Source organism: Sander vitreus, chromosome 12 (genome assembly GCF_031162955.1).
Source record: "Sander vitreus isolate 19-12246 chromosome 12, sanVit1, whole genome shotgun sequence".
Taxonomy (NCBI): Eukaryota; Metazoa; Chordata; class Actinopteri; order Perciformes; family Percidae; genus Sander; species Sander vitreus.
In genome coordinates, this window is record NC_135866.1 from 5138561 (window position 1) to 5156718 (window position 18158).

The 18158-nt window shown below is 40.1% G+C and overlaps 2 protein-coding genes across 3 annotated transcripts in view; both read left to right on the top strand.

Annotated features, from left to right (window-relative positions):
* LOC144527223 (uncharacterized) overlaps positions 1–1887 on the top strand; it is a 10683-nt gene extending 8796 nt beyond the window's left edge. The window contains exon 5 of the mRNA XM_078265184.1: positions 1571–1887. Within this exon, the coding sequence (XP_078121310.1) occupies positions 1571–1887 (317 nt within the window). The remainder of the gene's footprint in view (positions 1–1570) is intronic.
* Positions 1888–6269: 4382 nt separating this feature from the next.
* lig1 (ligase I, DNA, ATP-dependent) overlaps positions 6270–18158 on the top strand; it is a 70842-nt gene continuing 58953 nt past the window's right edge. For both annotated transcript variants that reach the window (XM_078263615.1, XM_078263617.1), the window contains exons 1-3: positions 6270–6433; positions 7181–7249; positions 10658–10841. In XM_078263615.1, the coding sequence (XP_078119741.1) occupies positions 6417–6433; positions 7181–7249; positions 10658–10841 (270 nt within the window). In that variant the 5' untranslated portion in view covers positions 6270–6416. The remainder of the gene's footprint in view (positions 6434–7180; positions 7250–10657; positions 10842–18158) is intronic.

Here is an 18158-nt window from a genome sequence, read left to right on the forward strand (position 1 = left end):
AAATATGGAATTTGATATGACTACTACAACAACAACTACTACTAATACTACTACTATTATACTACTATTACTACTACAATTATAATATAACATTTTATTAATAATAAAGTGCATTTACATTATAAAAACCATTGATTATACAGTGCTTTACAAAGAAAAGGAAAAGATAAAATGCAAATACAAAGTGACACATTGTGAGAAAAGTATATCCATACATTTTCTCATCTATCCATACAAACATACATGTTACTACATACATGTAGAAACCTGTAAACACCCATTAATGCAAACAAATATTTTTCTAAATGGCATTTTAATTTCCTGTAACAGCTGAGCTCTGTAGTTTTTTAGTAAAGGCTACTCAAACAGGAATACATTGTGTATTAGTTAGGCACTATTTTCAGCTGCGGATTGATACACATTTGGTGTTCTTCACAGCAGGAGGATATATTTACTTTCCTGGTAATGGAGGGATGTGTGGCTCATTGATGTGTTTTTAATAATTTTTGGACAACAGTGGAGCTCCATGGCACAGAGGAAGAAGATCCACAAACAAAACTTTTTAGGAGCAATCCATCGTTTTTATTGGGTTATTGGTTGGAATTGTGGCAGTATCTACCCATCCTTCTTCATCACCATCATTCTCTTCCCCAGCCAGTACACCTCCTGCACAACTGCAGCCATATCCGGGCTAACATTCATGGAAGACTCAGACTCCAATTCAGCAAGCAAAGGTTTAAATGCAGCAGTGGTGGAAGAAGTATTCAGATCCTTTACTTAAGTAAAAGTACTAATACCACACTGTAAAAAATACTCTGTTACAAGTCCTGCATTGAAAATGGTACTTAAGTAAAAGTATCTAAGTATCATCAGGAAAATATACAGAAACATCCTCACATTTTAGAAACTGGAAACGATCCACAACAGTTCTATCGATCAACTATCATTTCAGCTGGACGTGTGTTTTGTGTGCAAAAATCTTAAATATGTCAGATGAATGTAGTGGAGTAAAAAGTTAAATATTTCTCTCTGAAATGTAGCGGAGTAGAAGTAGAACGTGGCATGACAAGAAAAGACTCAAGTACCTCAACATTTGTACTTAAGTACTGTAGCCTACTTGGGTAAATGTACTTAGTTACATTCCACAATTCAAAAATATACTCAATTAATACACTTGCTAAACAGACGTCAAAAGACAGGACACAACACTAAATCTCTTTATTCGAAAGATTACGTGTGTGACGTGTCCCTTCGTTGTTACCGATTATTGTATGTGGCGGTACTGGAAGAAGCCTGCTAACCAGTTCCCAACCACACAATACAGAAAATATTTACTTGGAGAAACAAATCTCACAAGTGCTTTCACAATGAACAAATGCCTTTTGCTGTGAATGACTTGAGGCCCATTCAATGCTTCACGTTCCTTCTGGAAAAGAGTTTATATATGTATGAATATTAAGCAAATGAATATGTATCTGAGCTCCTGTTGTCTTTTCAACACATGAAACTCATGAAGACAATTTAGTTTGCACTTTGCGATTAATGTGACTCTCTTTCTGTTCTCTGACAGCAGTCCAGTCTGTGCCTTACCCCTTCCTGCTCCCGTGCTGCCTCCCTAAGTCCATCCCCACCCCCAGGGGGGCTCTCCACGGCCACTTTCCCTACATCTCCGCCCCTGCACGTCTGGGGGCCGAGATAAGGGAGGCAGGCCTCCCACCGCTCCCCTCGGCCCTCCATGTGAGCGCTAACGGCTGGCCGAACAAGAGCCCTGCAGGGTGGGATCTGAACTACATCAGTCGAAGCCTGTTTAGTGGAGTGAAGCAGACTGAAATTCAAGGAGAGGAGAGGCGAGCGGGGAATGACGCACAGATGGGGGAGAGAGAGTGAGGAAGAGGAACAATGTACAACAGATGGACTGCTTTGCCTCCTCAAATCTCTCAAATACTGTTTTTTTTTTTTTAAAGTCATTGAACAGTAGTTTATTATTCACTTTATTTATTGAGTTAGACCATGGTGTGTGTGTGTGTGTGTGTGTGTGTGTGTGTGTGTGTGTGTGTGTGCGTTTGATAGAAATACTGAGGAAGCGACTTTTCTTCTGTCAGCACTTCTTGGCGCAGTAGGGGAATTGCACTTGTTAACAATTAACAACATGGTACTTGCGTTTGAGTAAATAAAGCATTGCACCCAACTTACATTATTCAGCTGTTTGTCTTGCATTTTCCCTCCTTCTTCATTACCAGAGCTGCATAAATGATGCATATAAACAGACACTGAAATTTTCATGTAAGGAGCCCAGGGTTCCCCCCGTGTATTACAAGCCTGGTGCCTAAGCCACTGGGATTTATTTTTTTAATGTATTTTTAAGACGTTTTTTTAAACTACAGTTACAGTGGGGTGGCTCGGATGGAAACTTTGACACAATTCATGATTCATTTATTTAAACAGGGACAATGCACAAGTTAACATTAACCTTATATGTATAAGAACAAGGAAAGACGCATTGTACCAGGTTGTAGCACTATAGTGCTATTTTCCGTCCGTAGTCCCTTGGCAGGTCAGTAACACAATAGAAATTCCATGCAAGTGAAATACAAACCATTAAAATATACAATTTTACAACCACAGTCACACCTAATTTACAATTAAAACTATCATGTGCTCAATTGTTCCCCCTTCCAAAAACCAACCCCCCTACCCCTTTCCAACAAAGCTATGCAATCAAAATCCTAGATAATAAATGTGTACAATTTTGTTTTGACAGTAACCATGTTTTTGTCATACTCGAAAAGGTTTGAGGATTTGTACATGTAATAAGGTGTGTGGGGAGAGTATTCCACTGAGTTATGGCTACAAAAGAAAATGATGATTTGCCAAATGAAGTTTTGCGATTGGGAATATTGCACTCTCCTCTAGTGGCTGACCCATAGACAGTATATAAGAATGGACCAACAGATCCCGTTGCTCTGGACGGAGACCAGTGAAGGCCATTAGAAGCACTTTTCCGGTGAGCGCTGAGCGTTACTGCGCAGCCTCCAACTGAGAGAGACAACGTAAATGTGACATGAGCAACCTGTCTGAAAGTTGGAAAGTCTTCTGGTAGCTGTGCCAAGAGAAATCTCAATCATTCCCAATCTTGCAGAGACGGAGAGCGTAGGTATATGTAAGGAGATAACATGGACACAGGCTAATTATTGCTAACTAAAATGCTAGTTATCATTAGTAATTCAAACTTAAACAGCTAATGTAAGTCGAAACTGCCTGCGAGCTTCTCCTGTACTATACGGTAATTCCTCTACTATGCGACAGTAAGTCCCGTGTTTATGACACAATCGTTAGCCTATTTTTACAAAAACGTCTACTACGGAGCCATAACGTGAGGTACAAGGTAATGGAGCCTTTTATACATTGTCGTGTTTCTTTAGAAATAAACAATGGACAAATAAAGTCTTTAAACGCTTCAGATGTAAAGTTATTCCTGTAAACGTGACGTCAAAATGAATGGCAGTCAATGGAATGCTAACGTCGGATGATCGCTTTGTAGCATCAAAATGGCGCCATAGGAGGTTCGAGCTCTGAAGCGAAGCTTACCCCTTTGGGCTGACCGAGTAGCTCTTTTTTTCCTGAGTTGAGCGTAATACATTTTTTTTAGAGGAGGAGCAACAGCATTATGGATGATTTTTAAAAGTAAGCAAACAATCATATTTTAAAATCTCCAGTTAGCTTTTAGCACTGACTTGATGTAGGGCCCTATGCAGTGGCGGTTTTTGGCACGGGCGAAGCGGGCAGCCGCCCGGGGCGCTTTTTTATGACTCATGGGGGGCGGCACGAGCACTTAAAAATTTTAAATCCTCGAAGCGGTTTTCTACTGTATTATCTATCATTTCACCGTGTGGGGAATTGGCAAATTTGCGCCTCTGCTTGCTGAGAAGGTGCCGTGCGCACAGTGCACAGAGAAGCTGTATGAGAAGGGGAAAGGGGAGGGGGGAGCGGGGGACAGTTCACATCTGGGTCGAACGGGTTGCTGGGCATAGGCGCCGATACCGTTGGTGCTCCGCTAATACTGAGCGCCCACGAAGCTGATCGCTGTTATGTGTCAGTTAAACTTTTCATCTCAATCCTATCCTGAGTTGAAAGAGCCTTGCCTACTTTACGGCTTTGTTATCGAGTTGATAGGCGTGTGTGTTCGTGTCGGCCGTCTGAAATGCAAACATTTTTTGACTACTTTTTTTTTAAAGGGCGTGCGCCCGTGAGCATTCAATAGGGGAGCAGATTTCATACAATAACATCATTGATGATTTTGCGTCAAGGAAAGCCAGAAAGGTCAGGTTTTAGTTTTAGTTTGTGTTTTCTGTTCTTAGTGCAATAGTGTAACAGTTACATTCTCTTTAGTGTGTTTTCACATTTGTGTGATGAACGATTTGTGCTATTTAGAATAGGCATATTTATTCTATATTTTATTTGTATATTATTCTTAATATTTTATCTAAATTAAATTAGTTACTAATCTTGGACTGTCTCTGCTCACTCAGTCGCTTGAGTTGACTTCTGGAGTTGTGGTTGCCTACGAAAGTATAAATTATAAAGCTTTTGGCAATACTAGAGACTCGCAACTCATGGGTTAATTTAAAAACACGGGTGAAAGATCCGAGTGAGTCACGACTCAAACAGGTTTAGTGCATGTGTGTGTGTGTGTGTGTGTTTATTAAATTGTTGTTAAAATTATATTTCTCAATTGCACAAATCTTTCATTAGAACATTTGAAAAACACGTAAGAGAATCCAGTTACACAATCTCCACCTCCAACATTTTCAAAAGGCAATGAACACAATTCTGCACAAAATATGACAGTATAAGTTATCAGAACTTAAAATAAATATACACTATAATATAGTAATTTTGCCAAAAAAGAAATTGGGGGTGGGGGGCGCTCGAAGGGGGTCTCGCCCTGGTTGTAATTCAAGGTAGAACCGCCCCTGGCCCTATGGAATCTGTGTTTTGCTTTTTTAAAGGAACACGTCGACTTATTGGGTCTTTAGCTTATTCACCGTATCCCCCAGAGTTAGATTAGTTCATACATACCCATCATACATCTTCTAACCGTATACATACTGGGAGCTATATCCTCAGAAGGTGAAGCACTGCAACTTCTGCTACTTGGGCGGAGTGATATTACTCCAACTCTGAGCGAACTCCAGGCGAACTCTCTGCTCCTCACCACGGGGCTTCTCAGGTGCTGCGAGAAAATGTTGGCGTTATTTTGTCACTTATTGGGAGCAGTAGGCTAGATGGAGCCGGTTACCTCCAGCATCTGTGCTAAGCGAGGCCAGCGGTGGGTGTGTCAGACAGAGTTACGACGACGCACCGAGATGAAAAGGGTATGTATGGACTTAATCTAACTCTGGGGGATATGGTGAATAAGCTAAAGTCCCAATAAGTCGGCGTGTTCCTTTAAATTCTCAATTTTGCGATTCCATCCATGATTCTGTTATTGCAGAATCTATTGGGCTCTCCATTAATGCTGCCATCAGTCTATGACTGGCCCCAGCCGCGCTCTCGTCAAAAAAAGACACTTGCCACCGGGCAAAACCACTTTTCTGGGGGAAACCCTGGAGCCATCATGTCTTCTTTGCAGCATCAGGACCAGGCGCTGATGTTTGCAGTTTGCACTCCGACACAGCAGGGGGCAGTAGCGTGTTGGGCATCCCACAAACTTTTCACAACACAGCTTTTCCCGGGAAAGTGTCAGAGCAGAGATGTGTTAAAAAAGCAGATGTATCACTCTGTTACGGCACCCTAATTCCAAATCAATTTATTGGTAAAACTTGGTTTATTTATTTTTTTAAATAAACGTCGTCATGTTATTACAATATTATATGTTTTTGTAATGTAGGTTTTACCAGGTTAGATTTTTTTAAATTGTATGTGACCATTAAATTGCATCTAACTAGACGCATAGGCTAATTTATGCTGTTTTTTTGTTTACCACATTCTGTATTCAATATGTTATCTTTAAATATTGCAAACAATATCAAGACACCTGAACATAATAAACTTCCTTACCATTTACATAAGTGAATTACAATCTTCTATGGTATGTATCACAGTTTCACTGTTTGTCAGGGCTTACATGTTTACTTTTTCCTTTTTACAAGGTGCCAAGTCTAGCAAGACTAGACCAAAATCCAAAATGACCAAGTTTGGAAAACGGAAAACGGCTCAGATTTTAGCTAACGAGTGACTCCGTGTTTCTTTTTGACGATCTTTGGCTGGGATGTCACTTTGGCGCCGAATATTTGTCATTCTGCAGCGCGGGAGTTGGTTGGTGTATTTGTATGTGGATGTTGGACCCTGTGCTATAATTTAACCATTAGTCTTAATCTAGTATCTATCAGGTGAAGGACGAATTTGAAGACAACATGCAGCGGAGCATCGCGTAAGTACAACGTTGATAACTAGGAATGGTTTCTATTTAGCCTGCTATTGGTGGTTGCGTTAGCTTGGTCAGAGACGGTTTAGCTAGTATAAGGGATCTTTGGCTTGGTGACTGCTTGAATCTGTATTAGCATGTAACGTTAACTAACTAAACCTAACGTCAGCTAACGTTAGTTAAGTGTATTGTGAGTTGTGTTTAGGGTTCTAAAAATGCCTACAGGGGTGTAACGTTAGCTGTATTTTAGGGCTAACTAAGTTAGCATTAGCATGCATTAGTCTGCAACGTCTGATGGGGTAAGGGATTCACTTTTTGCTTCAACAGTTATCTATCAATCTGTGTACTTGGTATTGAGAAACGCCAGACTCCCACTCTTGTCATATAACGTTAACGTGTGTGTTAACGCTGAACCTTAACCGTTAGCTTATTTGTTTTGACACGACGGAAGGAAAGGTTTGAGCAGATCCAGACGAAAATACCGTAACACTAACATTAGCTAAAGAAGGCTCGCTAACTTTTGTCTGCTAAGTACGCAGATGGCAACCAGCTACGCACTTAACGTTAACGTAACGTTCTGACCGTTGAGCTAACTTACCAGCCCACTAACCTGAAGTTACACACACATCAGCTTTTATCGGCAAAATATACTGTTTTAATGACTGTATTACTTTTTTTTTATGATACACTGATGATAAGCATTCTAACGCCGTCAGGACATTAACGTTAACTGTTCTCTTCCTCCTCCATCAGATCCTTCTTTCAGCCCAAGTGCAAGGATAAGGATATGCAGAAGAAATCCACAGATGGACCAGTGAAAAAGTAAAACTTTTTTTTTCTTAAATCACACAGAATAGGAGCTTGTTACCAGGGGTTAAATTGGGATTTGGGGTTGTTTGGGGCTCTGTGGGTTCAGGGTTGCCATAGGTGCACGTTCGTTATAGAGTCTTTGATATCATTTGACAAACTGTAAATAAAATATAACAAGGTGAGACAACAGTCTGCTTTGAACACTTAAACACTAATCAAAGTTATAGTATCATTTTGTAAAAGCCTAACATTGTTAAATCAGAATATCTTAGCAATACATTCAGTCAACAAAGCTGTCAATTTCTGACCTATTCAGGGTTTCTGCGGGGTCTTAAAAAGTAAAAAAAAAATTCAAATTTCAAAATCTAAATTTTAGGTCTTATAAAGTCTGACATTTCGCTGAAGTATTGTGTTCTAGGCCTTAAATAATTTTAAAAGGGTCTTAGTTTTCCTACGTCCATGCAACGCTACTTCTAATGCTCATTGAAATTCTTTCTCCTGTTTGATTCCGTGGTGTTGTAGTTGTTTATTTGCTAGTCCAAATATAATTTGCTGTATTACGACTACCAACATGCAACTTAAATTGCAGCCAATCAGCTTTTGTGTTATTGGTGCGAGTCTCTTACGGATTATACCACAGACATAAAATGGATTTCATTCTTGAGCTATGGAGAGATGCAAGTTTAGCGATGCTTTGCTTGAAAAAAAACTGAATTTAGGGCTTGGTTAAAGCCAGTTGCTAACAACATATTATTTTTTATTGTTATATAGGTCTTAAATTTTATTCATAGTAGTCTTCAAAAGGGCTTTAAAAGTCTTAAATTTGACTTGCTGAAACCCTGCTATTTTTCTTTACTTTACCTTGCCATTCACCTACCACTCTCTGCCATCTGTGCTGTCTGACAAGTGCACTGCACTCACTCACTTATACTTTTTTCTCCCATTTTGTGGTGGGTGGCAACCAGCGTTAAGGTTCATCACTGCCACCTAGTCAAAGGAAACCCATTGACATACCTTGTGAAACCCTGTGAAAGTTCTGATGTTCGCAAGTTCTCAAGTCCTCATTTACAGCTTCAAAGTAAACATGTTTTAGTCATTGTTTGAATGACTAAGACCGTGAAAAACGTGTAAAAATATATGCATTGTTGAACCATATGAGGCTTCTCGTCCAGGTAAAAATTGTCTCGCGATATCAGTCACAAGTGCAAAGCAGCCGTCAGTGGACGGAGTCTGACCTGGTTGGTCTTATAATACATCTGGCTTTGAAGATGAGTCTGGCTTGGACCTCTAAATTATCATAGAAGATCCCCCGCCCGTTCGCCAAAGTTGACTCTGAGTTCACTTTTGCAGAGCGGTTGCTGAGTTGCAGCTGTAAAAAGCTGCCGATGAAACCCAGCGTTAGAGGGTACACTCTCTCTCTCTCTCTCTCTCTCTCTCTCTCCTGACCGACCCACACACACGGACTGCAGCGCGCAGTTCAGTGTGGTGTTGACTCGCACAGATCTTTCTCGGTCTTATATTTAAGCACAAATCAAAACCTAACTTTACTTTTATTGATATTAAACAAAGAGAAATGTTCTCCCCTCATCCTAAAAATGGTCATAAATCAATACAAGAGCAGCATATTTCCTTGTTTACTACTGCAATGAAATGCTTGGTTACGTTGTCAGCTTGGTTCTCTGAGTAAATGCTATTTTTCAAGTCATATTTCTTAATTGAAGTTTTCTTAAAAATAGTGTGAAAGTCTCGTGGGCTGAGTGTCTGGTCACACTCCTAGTACATACAATATTTGAAGGAGAGGTGTGCAGAACTCCATCCGTAACTACAAACGTTCCTGTCAGATGAGTGTCTGAAGGAGAACATCCTGTCCATTTGCATTGGATTTGTAGCTGCTAGCACTCTTGACACAGATCTCCCTTCTTGACTGAAAGTATTTTTTGTTTTGTTTTTTTAATACTTGCTCATGTTTGGCTGTTAGGGGAATTGAGAAATCTGAACTTTTTTTTTGAAGGATTATGCCATTTATTACAAGTGTCAGATTAGCAAAAGAATGGAGATATCATTGTCTTTATAAATACTTCAAAGTAGGACTGGGCAATATTATATCGACATCGATATATGAAGCTAGATATCGTCTTAAATTTTGGATATTGTAATATCGTAATATGACATAAGTGTTGTCTTTTCCTGGGTTTAAAGGCTGCATTACAGTAAAGTGATGTCATTTTCTGAACTTACCAGACTGTTTTAGCTGTTCTATTATTTGCCCACTTAGTTATTAAATCCACATTACTGATGATTATTTATCTAAACTCTCATTGTCTAAATATTTTGTGAAAGCAATAATAGTCAACCCTATAATATCGCCTCTGTATCGACATTGATGTATTTGGTCAAAAATATCGGGATATTTGATTTTCTACATATCGCCCAGCTCTACTTCAAAGATACCTGTATTGTACCCAAACAGAATGGCCAATATGGGTGGGAAGACTAATCTCTGAGACATCAATAAACCATATCGGTGCATCAGCTTCATTTCAAACATACTTTTATGTTGAAACTTCAACTGACAGCTTGAATATGGGCAATTATCTCTGACTCACTGAGTCCTAGACCTCAGTTGCTTAGTACAACTTTTTGTAGTAGTTATAATCAAGAGACTTCTGTTTCGCATATCATCGCCGCTTTGATGATAGTGTTCATTATCTGTAGACTGTATCATCTTTAATGCATGTCTTTAAACCCTCTTTAATACTCTCGCGTTTATGTAATGGTCTTTTCATCATTGCTTTGACCTCTCTTTTATGACTCATTCAGCAGTGATTTTATATGTTTGACACTCTGTTGTATTTTACTGCTCTTGCTATTGACTTGATCCTTACTAGAATACATAGTATAGAACCTTGTGGCTGTGCTCTTGAACGCTACTAAGGTACTGTACTACAATACTAGATACTGGTTCTTCAAAGCTGATACCGACACCGATTATTAGGAGTTAATGAAACCGATAAATGATATTTGGAACCGATATGCATTTACAGTGAAAATGAATATCTTTAAATAAAAATTAAGATTTTGGAATGTTACAAACTCCAACACAAAACTGTGTTTAAATGCTTTGAGCAATTATTAAATAAATGATAGTCAGATAGTGTTGTGGGTGGGACATTAAGTCAGACTCAGTGAGTGAAGCAGAGGGACAGACACAGAGCTATAGCGGAGCCAAAGTAGCACACTTTTTAATTCATTAACTTTATCGGTTATCGGGCAAATAAAATGCCGATACAGATAATCTGCAAACTGCCAAAAAAACGTCCCGATAATCGGCCAGGGCCAATAATCGGTCTATCCCTAAATGGTACCATATGAATGAGGCTTATGGCTTTACTTATTTCTTGTGTCTGTGCTCATCTCCAGACCTGTGAAAAGCCCTCTGAAGGTGCAGAACGGTGTTCAGAAGACTGATTCACCCATCACCAAGAAGGTTGCCAAACGCAGCCGTCAGATCCTGGACAGCGACGATGACGACGCTCCGGTCGTTAAAGAGCAGGTTGCCACCAAGGGCCACGGAGACAAAGAAGCTCTTGATAAAACAGAAAAGGTAAAAGCCACTTTAATTCAATTTCAATTCAATTTTATTTATAGTATCAAATCATAACAGGAGTTATCTTGAGACACTCTACAGATAGAGTAGGTCTAGACCACACTCTATAGTTTACAAAGCCCCAACAATTCTAGTAATTCCCCTAAGAGCAAGCATATGTGCAACAGTGGCGAGGAAAAACTCCCTTTTAGGAAGAAACCTCGGCAGACCCAGGCTCTTGGTAGGCGGTGTCTGATGGTGCCGGTTGGGATGTGATGAACAGTTGCAATAATAGTCACAATAAAGATAATGGAACAGTGACTTCATTAGTAACAAGCATTTCTGGGACAAGGATGCACACACATGGAAACAAATGGAAAGAGACAGGAGAGAGCAGCTCAGTGTGTCAAAGGAAGAAAGGAAGTCCCCCGGCAGTCTAGAACTATAACAGCATAACTAAGAGAGACCGGTTAAGGAGAGGAGCCTGGTCAGGCTAGAACTCTCCCCAACTGGATCGGGCTGTACTGGCCTGCCTCCCTCTACTTTGATTATATTATTGATTATATGGCAAATGAATCTGGCGACTATGAAGAGAAGCAGGTGGGCCGGGCTAGGCGGATGCTGCAACTCCTCACTCCCTAACTATAAGCTTTATCAAAGAGGAGGGTTTTCAATTTATTCTTAAATGTGGTGACGGTGTCTGCCCCCCAACCCAAACTGAGAGCTGGTTCCACAGGAGAGGAGCCTGGATATGATGGTGCTAGACCATTTAGAGCTTTGTAGGTCAGGAGAAGGATTTTAAATTCAATCCTGGATTTTACAGGAAGCCAATGCAGAGAAGCTAATACAGGAGAAATATGATCTCTTTTCTTAGTTCTTGTCAGAACATGCGCTGCAGCATTCTGGATCAGCTGGAGAGTCTTAAGGGACTTATTTGAGCAACCTGATAGTAAGGAATTACAGTAGTCCAGCCAGGAAGTAACAAATGCATGGACTAGTTTTTCAGCATCCTTTTGAGACAGGATGTTCCTAATTTTGGCAATGTTACGAAGATGAAAAAAAGGCTGTTCTTGAGGTTTGTTTTAGATGGGCGTTAAAGGATATATGCTGATCGAAAATAACTTCTAGATTTCTGACAGTAGTGCTGGAGGCCAGGGCAATGCCATCCAGGGTAGCTATATCTTTAGATAATGAAATTCGGAGGTGTTTGGGGCCCAGCACAATAACTTCAGTTTTGTTTGAGTTTAACATCAGAAAATTGTAGGTCATCCAGGATTTTATATCTTTAATGCATGCTTGAAGTTTAGCTAACTGACTGGTTTCGTCTGGCTTGATTGATAAGTATAATTGGGTGTCATCCGCATAACAGTGGAAGTTAATTGAGTATTTCCTAATAATATTGCCTAGAGGAACCATATATAAGGAGAATAGAATTGGTCCAAGCACTGAGCCTTGTGGAACGCCATGGCTAACTTTAGCGTACTTGGAGGATTTATCATTAACATTAACAAATTGAGATCGATTAGAGAAATGGGACTTAAACCAGCTTAGTGCGATTCCTTTAATGCCAACTAAATGTTCCAATCTCTGTAACAGGATGGTATGGTCAATAGTGTTGAATGCAGCCCTAAGATCTAATAAGACAAGTACGGAGACAAGTCCTTTGTCAGCAGCAGTTAGAAGGTCGTTAGTAATAACGTCTCTGTGCTATGATGCTTTCTAAATCCTGACTGAAAGTCCTCAAATAAACTATTGCTATGTAGAAAAACACATAACTGATTAGCGACTACCTTCTCAAGGATCTTGAAGTGAAAGGGAAGGTTAGATACAGGTCTATAGTTGGCTAAGACTTCAGGATCGAGGGTGGGTTTTTTCAGAAGAGGTTTTATCACAGCTACTTTAAATGACTGCGGTACATAACCTGTTAATAAAGACATATTGATCATATCTAGTAATGAAGTGTTAACCACAGATAACGCTTCTTTAAATAGCCTTGTTTGGGATGGGGTCTAAGAGACAGGTAGATGGCTTAGCTGAAGAGACTTTTAACATTAATTGTTGAAGGTCTATAGGATAAAAGCAGTCTAAATATATGTCAGGTCTTGTCGTTCTTTCTAGTACTCCTGCGTTTAAAGGTGAACCATTAGAAGTTGAGGGGAAAAGGTGATGAATTTTATGTTTTAATTTTATCATTAGAACCTCACGTCACTAATCAGAGGTATAGGAATAGATGGCTCAATAGAGCTGTGACCCTCTGTCAGCCTGGCCACAGTGCTGAAAAGAAACCTTGGGTTGTTCTTATTTTCTTCTGTTAGTGATGAGTAATAGTCTGATCTGGCATTTCTGAGGGCCTTCCTATAGGTTTGCCAATCTAAACGAGATTCTTCCAGTTTGGTGGAACGCCATTTACGTTCAAGTTTTCACGAGATTTGTTTTAATTTACGAGTTTGGGAGTTATACCAAGGTGCTAGTTTTCTTTTCTTCATGATCTTCTTTTTGAGGGGAGCAACAGAGTCTAAAGTCGTCCGTAGGCAGGCCGTAGCACCGTCTACAAATGTATCAATTTGGGGGGGACTAAAGTTAATATAAAGGTCCTCTGTTATGTTATATTATATTGAGTTAAATGCTGTTGGAATATCTTCCTTAAATTTAGCTATAGCACTGTCAGATAGGCATCTAGTGTAGAAGCTTTTATCTAATTTTGTATAGTCGGATAGTAAAACTTTTAAAAATTATTAAATCCTCAATTTCAATGCCATATTCCAGCACAAGGTCGAGGGTATGGTTAAAACAGTGCGTGGCCTTATGCACACTCTAACATGTTGGCCCTCATCAGCTACGGGGCGCTGGCTAGCTACGGAAGCATACGATTTTGATTCCATGGTGCGGAGCCGTGCCTCTAACTCACTAAGCCTTGCCTCCAGAGCAACGAATAAACTACATTTATTACATGTATCATTATTACTAAAGGAGGCAGAGGAATAGCTAAACATTTGACACACAGAGCAAGAGAGAGTAAGAGAGGGAGAGGAATTAGGCATTGCTAATGGCTAAGCTAAAGTAGCTAACAGCGTTTTAACAGTTGTGAGATCAGCGAGGCAGTCGCTGTAAGAGAAGAGAAGTATAAGTGCTTGAGTATAACTAGTGTAATTTAAATGCAATCCAGGCAAATAGCCGCTAATTTAAACAATAAAGCAGAGTTGAGTAAGTAACACGGGAACACCGGAAGTGACACAATACGCTTACCGTTAACGTCAGCACGCCTTTAGACTTCCTAAATTGTGGACATTAGAGTTACTTCTCTGTAATCACTACATTTTTTCTTCAAGCAAGGCTTTTTTTTTGTGTGCAAATAAAGTTTTATCGAATTCTGACATTTCCATCCAGCTAAATGATACTGCATGAGCATGTAAATACATGAATGGAAAACTGCCAGTGTGTAACCCATCACATGTTTTAAATCTCATTGTACCCACACAAGCTGAATCTAATAGGACTGTTAGAGCTCCTGTAGGCGTATCAGGGCCTGTTGTTTATTCATTAGTGACAAAAACACTGTTGCACAAAGACACAGTAATTGTACGGTGAATCACCATGTTGAATACATTTGTCAATAAACCACATAATGAAAAAGACCTGATTATGGGCTTTGGCTGACTCTCCACCACCTGTTGTTTGATCGACACCTCCTAACCGGCCCGCTCATTTAGTGCGTAATATGTCAGCAATTGTTCATTATTTGCTGTTTTGAGGAAAGAGATTATGATGGATGCATGGCGTTTGTCAGCATGACATCACTTTTATATATGGTTTCAATAATTGAATATCTTTTTTGTGACAAGGTACTAATGGGGTGTCACGATACCAAAAATTCAGTAGTCGGTGCCAATACCAGTGAAATAACACGATTCTTGATGCCGATTTCAATGCCACGGTAAAAAAAAAAGAAAAGGATTTTCTAAGATTCCATGTACTTTAACTTGAAACATGAACTTCTTTATTAAAATATCAACATGTCATAACAAGACATACAAACATGTGCAATAGAACAACATAATTGTGCAATTAATGGTCATAGTGCAACAACTAGTGTCCCAAGACACATTCCAGACTTCCAGGCATCTTTTCAAAAGGTACTGTGCAAAAACAGTGCAAAACAAAACAGTGTTTCTAACAGTTGCGTGACCAGAGACCAGTGTTAATTTTGTTGACGAAGACTATGACGAAAAATATTCGTCAACGAACCTTTTTCGACGAAAACTAAATTAAAAAGTCAGATATGATGACGAAGACTGACGAAATATACAGACACTTTAGTCAACAAATAAAAATGAGACGAAAATGTTAGGGAGGGACGAATGGAGAAGAGATCCAATCAGAACCACTCTCTTTTTGTGGGACAAGTTGGGAAGAAATCCAATCGGAGCGAATCTTTGAGGGTAGGTTGATTTATGCGGAAGCGGCAGAGCCATTTTAAAAAGCCGTGGCAAATGCAGGTGCAACAGCTGAACAAACGCAGCAGCAGTTACACAGGAGGACGAGTTTGCAGAACTTTGCACAGTTTCGAGGACAACAGTAAGGTTGTTTACATTATACTTAGTTGTGTTTAGTTTCACAGACTTAGTTACACAGCTTTGGCTGATTTCAGTTGACTTTGTTTGTTAGCAACACGCTAACGTTTTGCAGTGCACCCGGTCCGAGGGCAATGACGTGTCTCATGAACAACAGAAATGTCAGAGCTAGGTCTAGGATGGACCGTTTAAATCTGTGTCAGTATTGCATATTCAAACCTTAATACCATTCCTTAACAGACTGATGGATACTTCCAATGACCAAAAATTCTGGAGAAACATTTAGTCAACTAAATCCACTGTAGATTTAGTCGACTAAAATCTGTTAATATTAGGTCTACTAAAACAAGCCTAAAACTCTTATATTTAGTCGACTAAAAGATTTCAGATTACTAAAATAAGACTAAAACTAAATGGTGTGTTATTCAAAAGACTAAGACTAAATCAGAATTTGCTGTCAAAATTAACACTGCCAGAGACTTTACAAACCACGGGTAAATATTGGAGATGTATTTGAAAGATGGAGACATTTTATGTCATTTCAACATTCGTGTACTCCCATTTGAATTATATAGCTAGAGTACCTAAGTTGGTTACTCGCAAAAACAATTGAGACACAGCCAGTAAAGTGATCCCGACTGGTTCTGGCTAACTGTGGCTAATGCCGCCATACCAACTGCTAGCTAACGTTACCGGAGGAACAGACAAGCGTCCACGGTTGTTTACAAATGTGTAGCCTGTTCAGCGGCTGTAGCCGACAATGGTGAGTTATTTGAAGCCAAGAGAGGTGGGCTGTAAATCAGGAAGAGAGCACCGGGAGTTTGCAGTGAACGTGCCATTTTTTAAGGTCTGGTAGAATCTATCTCCGTTTACTCTCGTTCATAGTTTTTCGAAATTCTCTGATATGTCCCCTGTACCGAAAGTAGAAGGGTGTGACTTCGGCCACTTGTTCGTGACCTCCTTCTTCTGAATGTATCGACTGGAACACTCTGAAGCGTATACTGTCCCCATCAGTTCCGGAAGAGGCGCAACACCGATGCTGCTAACACTGGCATCGGTGCAAATGGTGCCTACGGTGCTTCAAAAAAAATGGGCATCGTCTGTGTTTTGTCATATTGGAACCGGAAGGAAGTATTGGTTCTCGTGACGTCCCTAGGTACTAATACACGCACTCTTGTACCGTTGGCCACAGAGCACCTCCACCAGAAATACATGTAGCATAGCAACTGTGATCATCGGTGATTAATCTTTTTTTGTTCTTTTTGGGGATTTATTGTTGGTCAGTAAAAATATGCAAAAGAAAATGTTCAAAATGCCCATGACAAGTGGAGGACTTCATGGGGACAACATTTTTGAGGTTGGGTCTCAATAATCAGAAATAAAGGAGACTTGGAGGGCCTAATCACAAGTTTTCCAGATCCAAGCAGAAAGATTCTAACTTTTATTATAAAACACTTTTTTTTTGTCTGTCGTACCCTAGTTAGAGTCCGGATCGGGCCGCATTTTTCTGTCCGAGTCCGGCCTGCGTCCGACAGAGCCGTGACCGAACCCGGCCCGAGCCCGACAGGCATTAAGAAATTTGTGTCCGAGCCCGACCCCAGCCCAACACAGTTAAAATCTCATTTTTTTTCTCATACTAATAACACAGACATGTACGTTTTGTTTGTGTGGAAAGCCTGCTTTTAAGAAGCAACTGTAGGAAGGCATTTGGAAATGTCAACAGATGAGCGCATCAACGCACACAGGGCAACAAGCGCACGCTAATATGCTGTTTAATTTAAAATGTTCAATGTGTTAACCTTTCCTGATTGCTTTGTTTCCGACCGTGGTCAGAAAACCAGGGGAGACTCGTTACCTCCAGGGCTGAAGATAAAATGAATAACGTTGAGGTTAAAATCCTGTTTCTGGTGAGCAAATGAATGAACTTGGCTTTCAGTCTGGGGTTCATCTCGGACACCGCACACACTGTGTACGTAAACTTATTCCACGAACTCTGCTCCGGTCGCATCTACACGTCTGCTTCCTCTTTCTCTATCTCTCTTCTGCCCACTTTACACACGCACTGAGCTCTGTTAAAGGTGCCGCAGCACCATTTTACAACAAATGCCATATCGCGCTGATGTGACCGAACCTGACCCTCATTTCTAAATATCTGTCCGAACCCGGCCCGGGCCGGGTATCCATGCCTTAAACCTAGTCTATATCCACGACGTTCCACTTCTGGGATTGTTCAGGTGCCGCCTGAAATTCCGCCGGATGTCCCTCCTTTTAGCCCGGATGTCCGTCACCTTCCTCTTTCTTTGTGTTGGCATTTTAAACTTCGGTGGATTTCTGAGGACTATGGTTAACTGCTCCTCAAATCTCTGCAGGGTAAATCCAGACAGCTAGCTAGACTATCTGTCCAATCTGAGTTTTCTGTTGCACGACTAAAACAACTTTTGAATGTACACAGTAGGGGTGTGAATCTTCACTGGTCTCACGATTCGATTACGATTATCCTGTCAACGATTTGAATCAATTCAGTATCACGATGTGTCACCTTTTCAATATTATATATTATTATTATACATGGTTTTCATCGACAAATTTAAGCAGTCAGATATATATGAACTTCCCTTTTTATTGTATCTGCTCTTAAAAAAGACACTTCCTGAATATAGCGGAGTCTGAACACGGCAGACAAAAGGTAAAAACAAAAAAAGCAGCGACCGGAAAATCAACAAGCAACATAGGCAATGATCGATTATGGTCTGTCACTGCATCG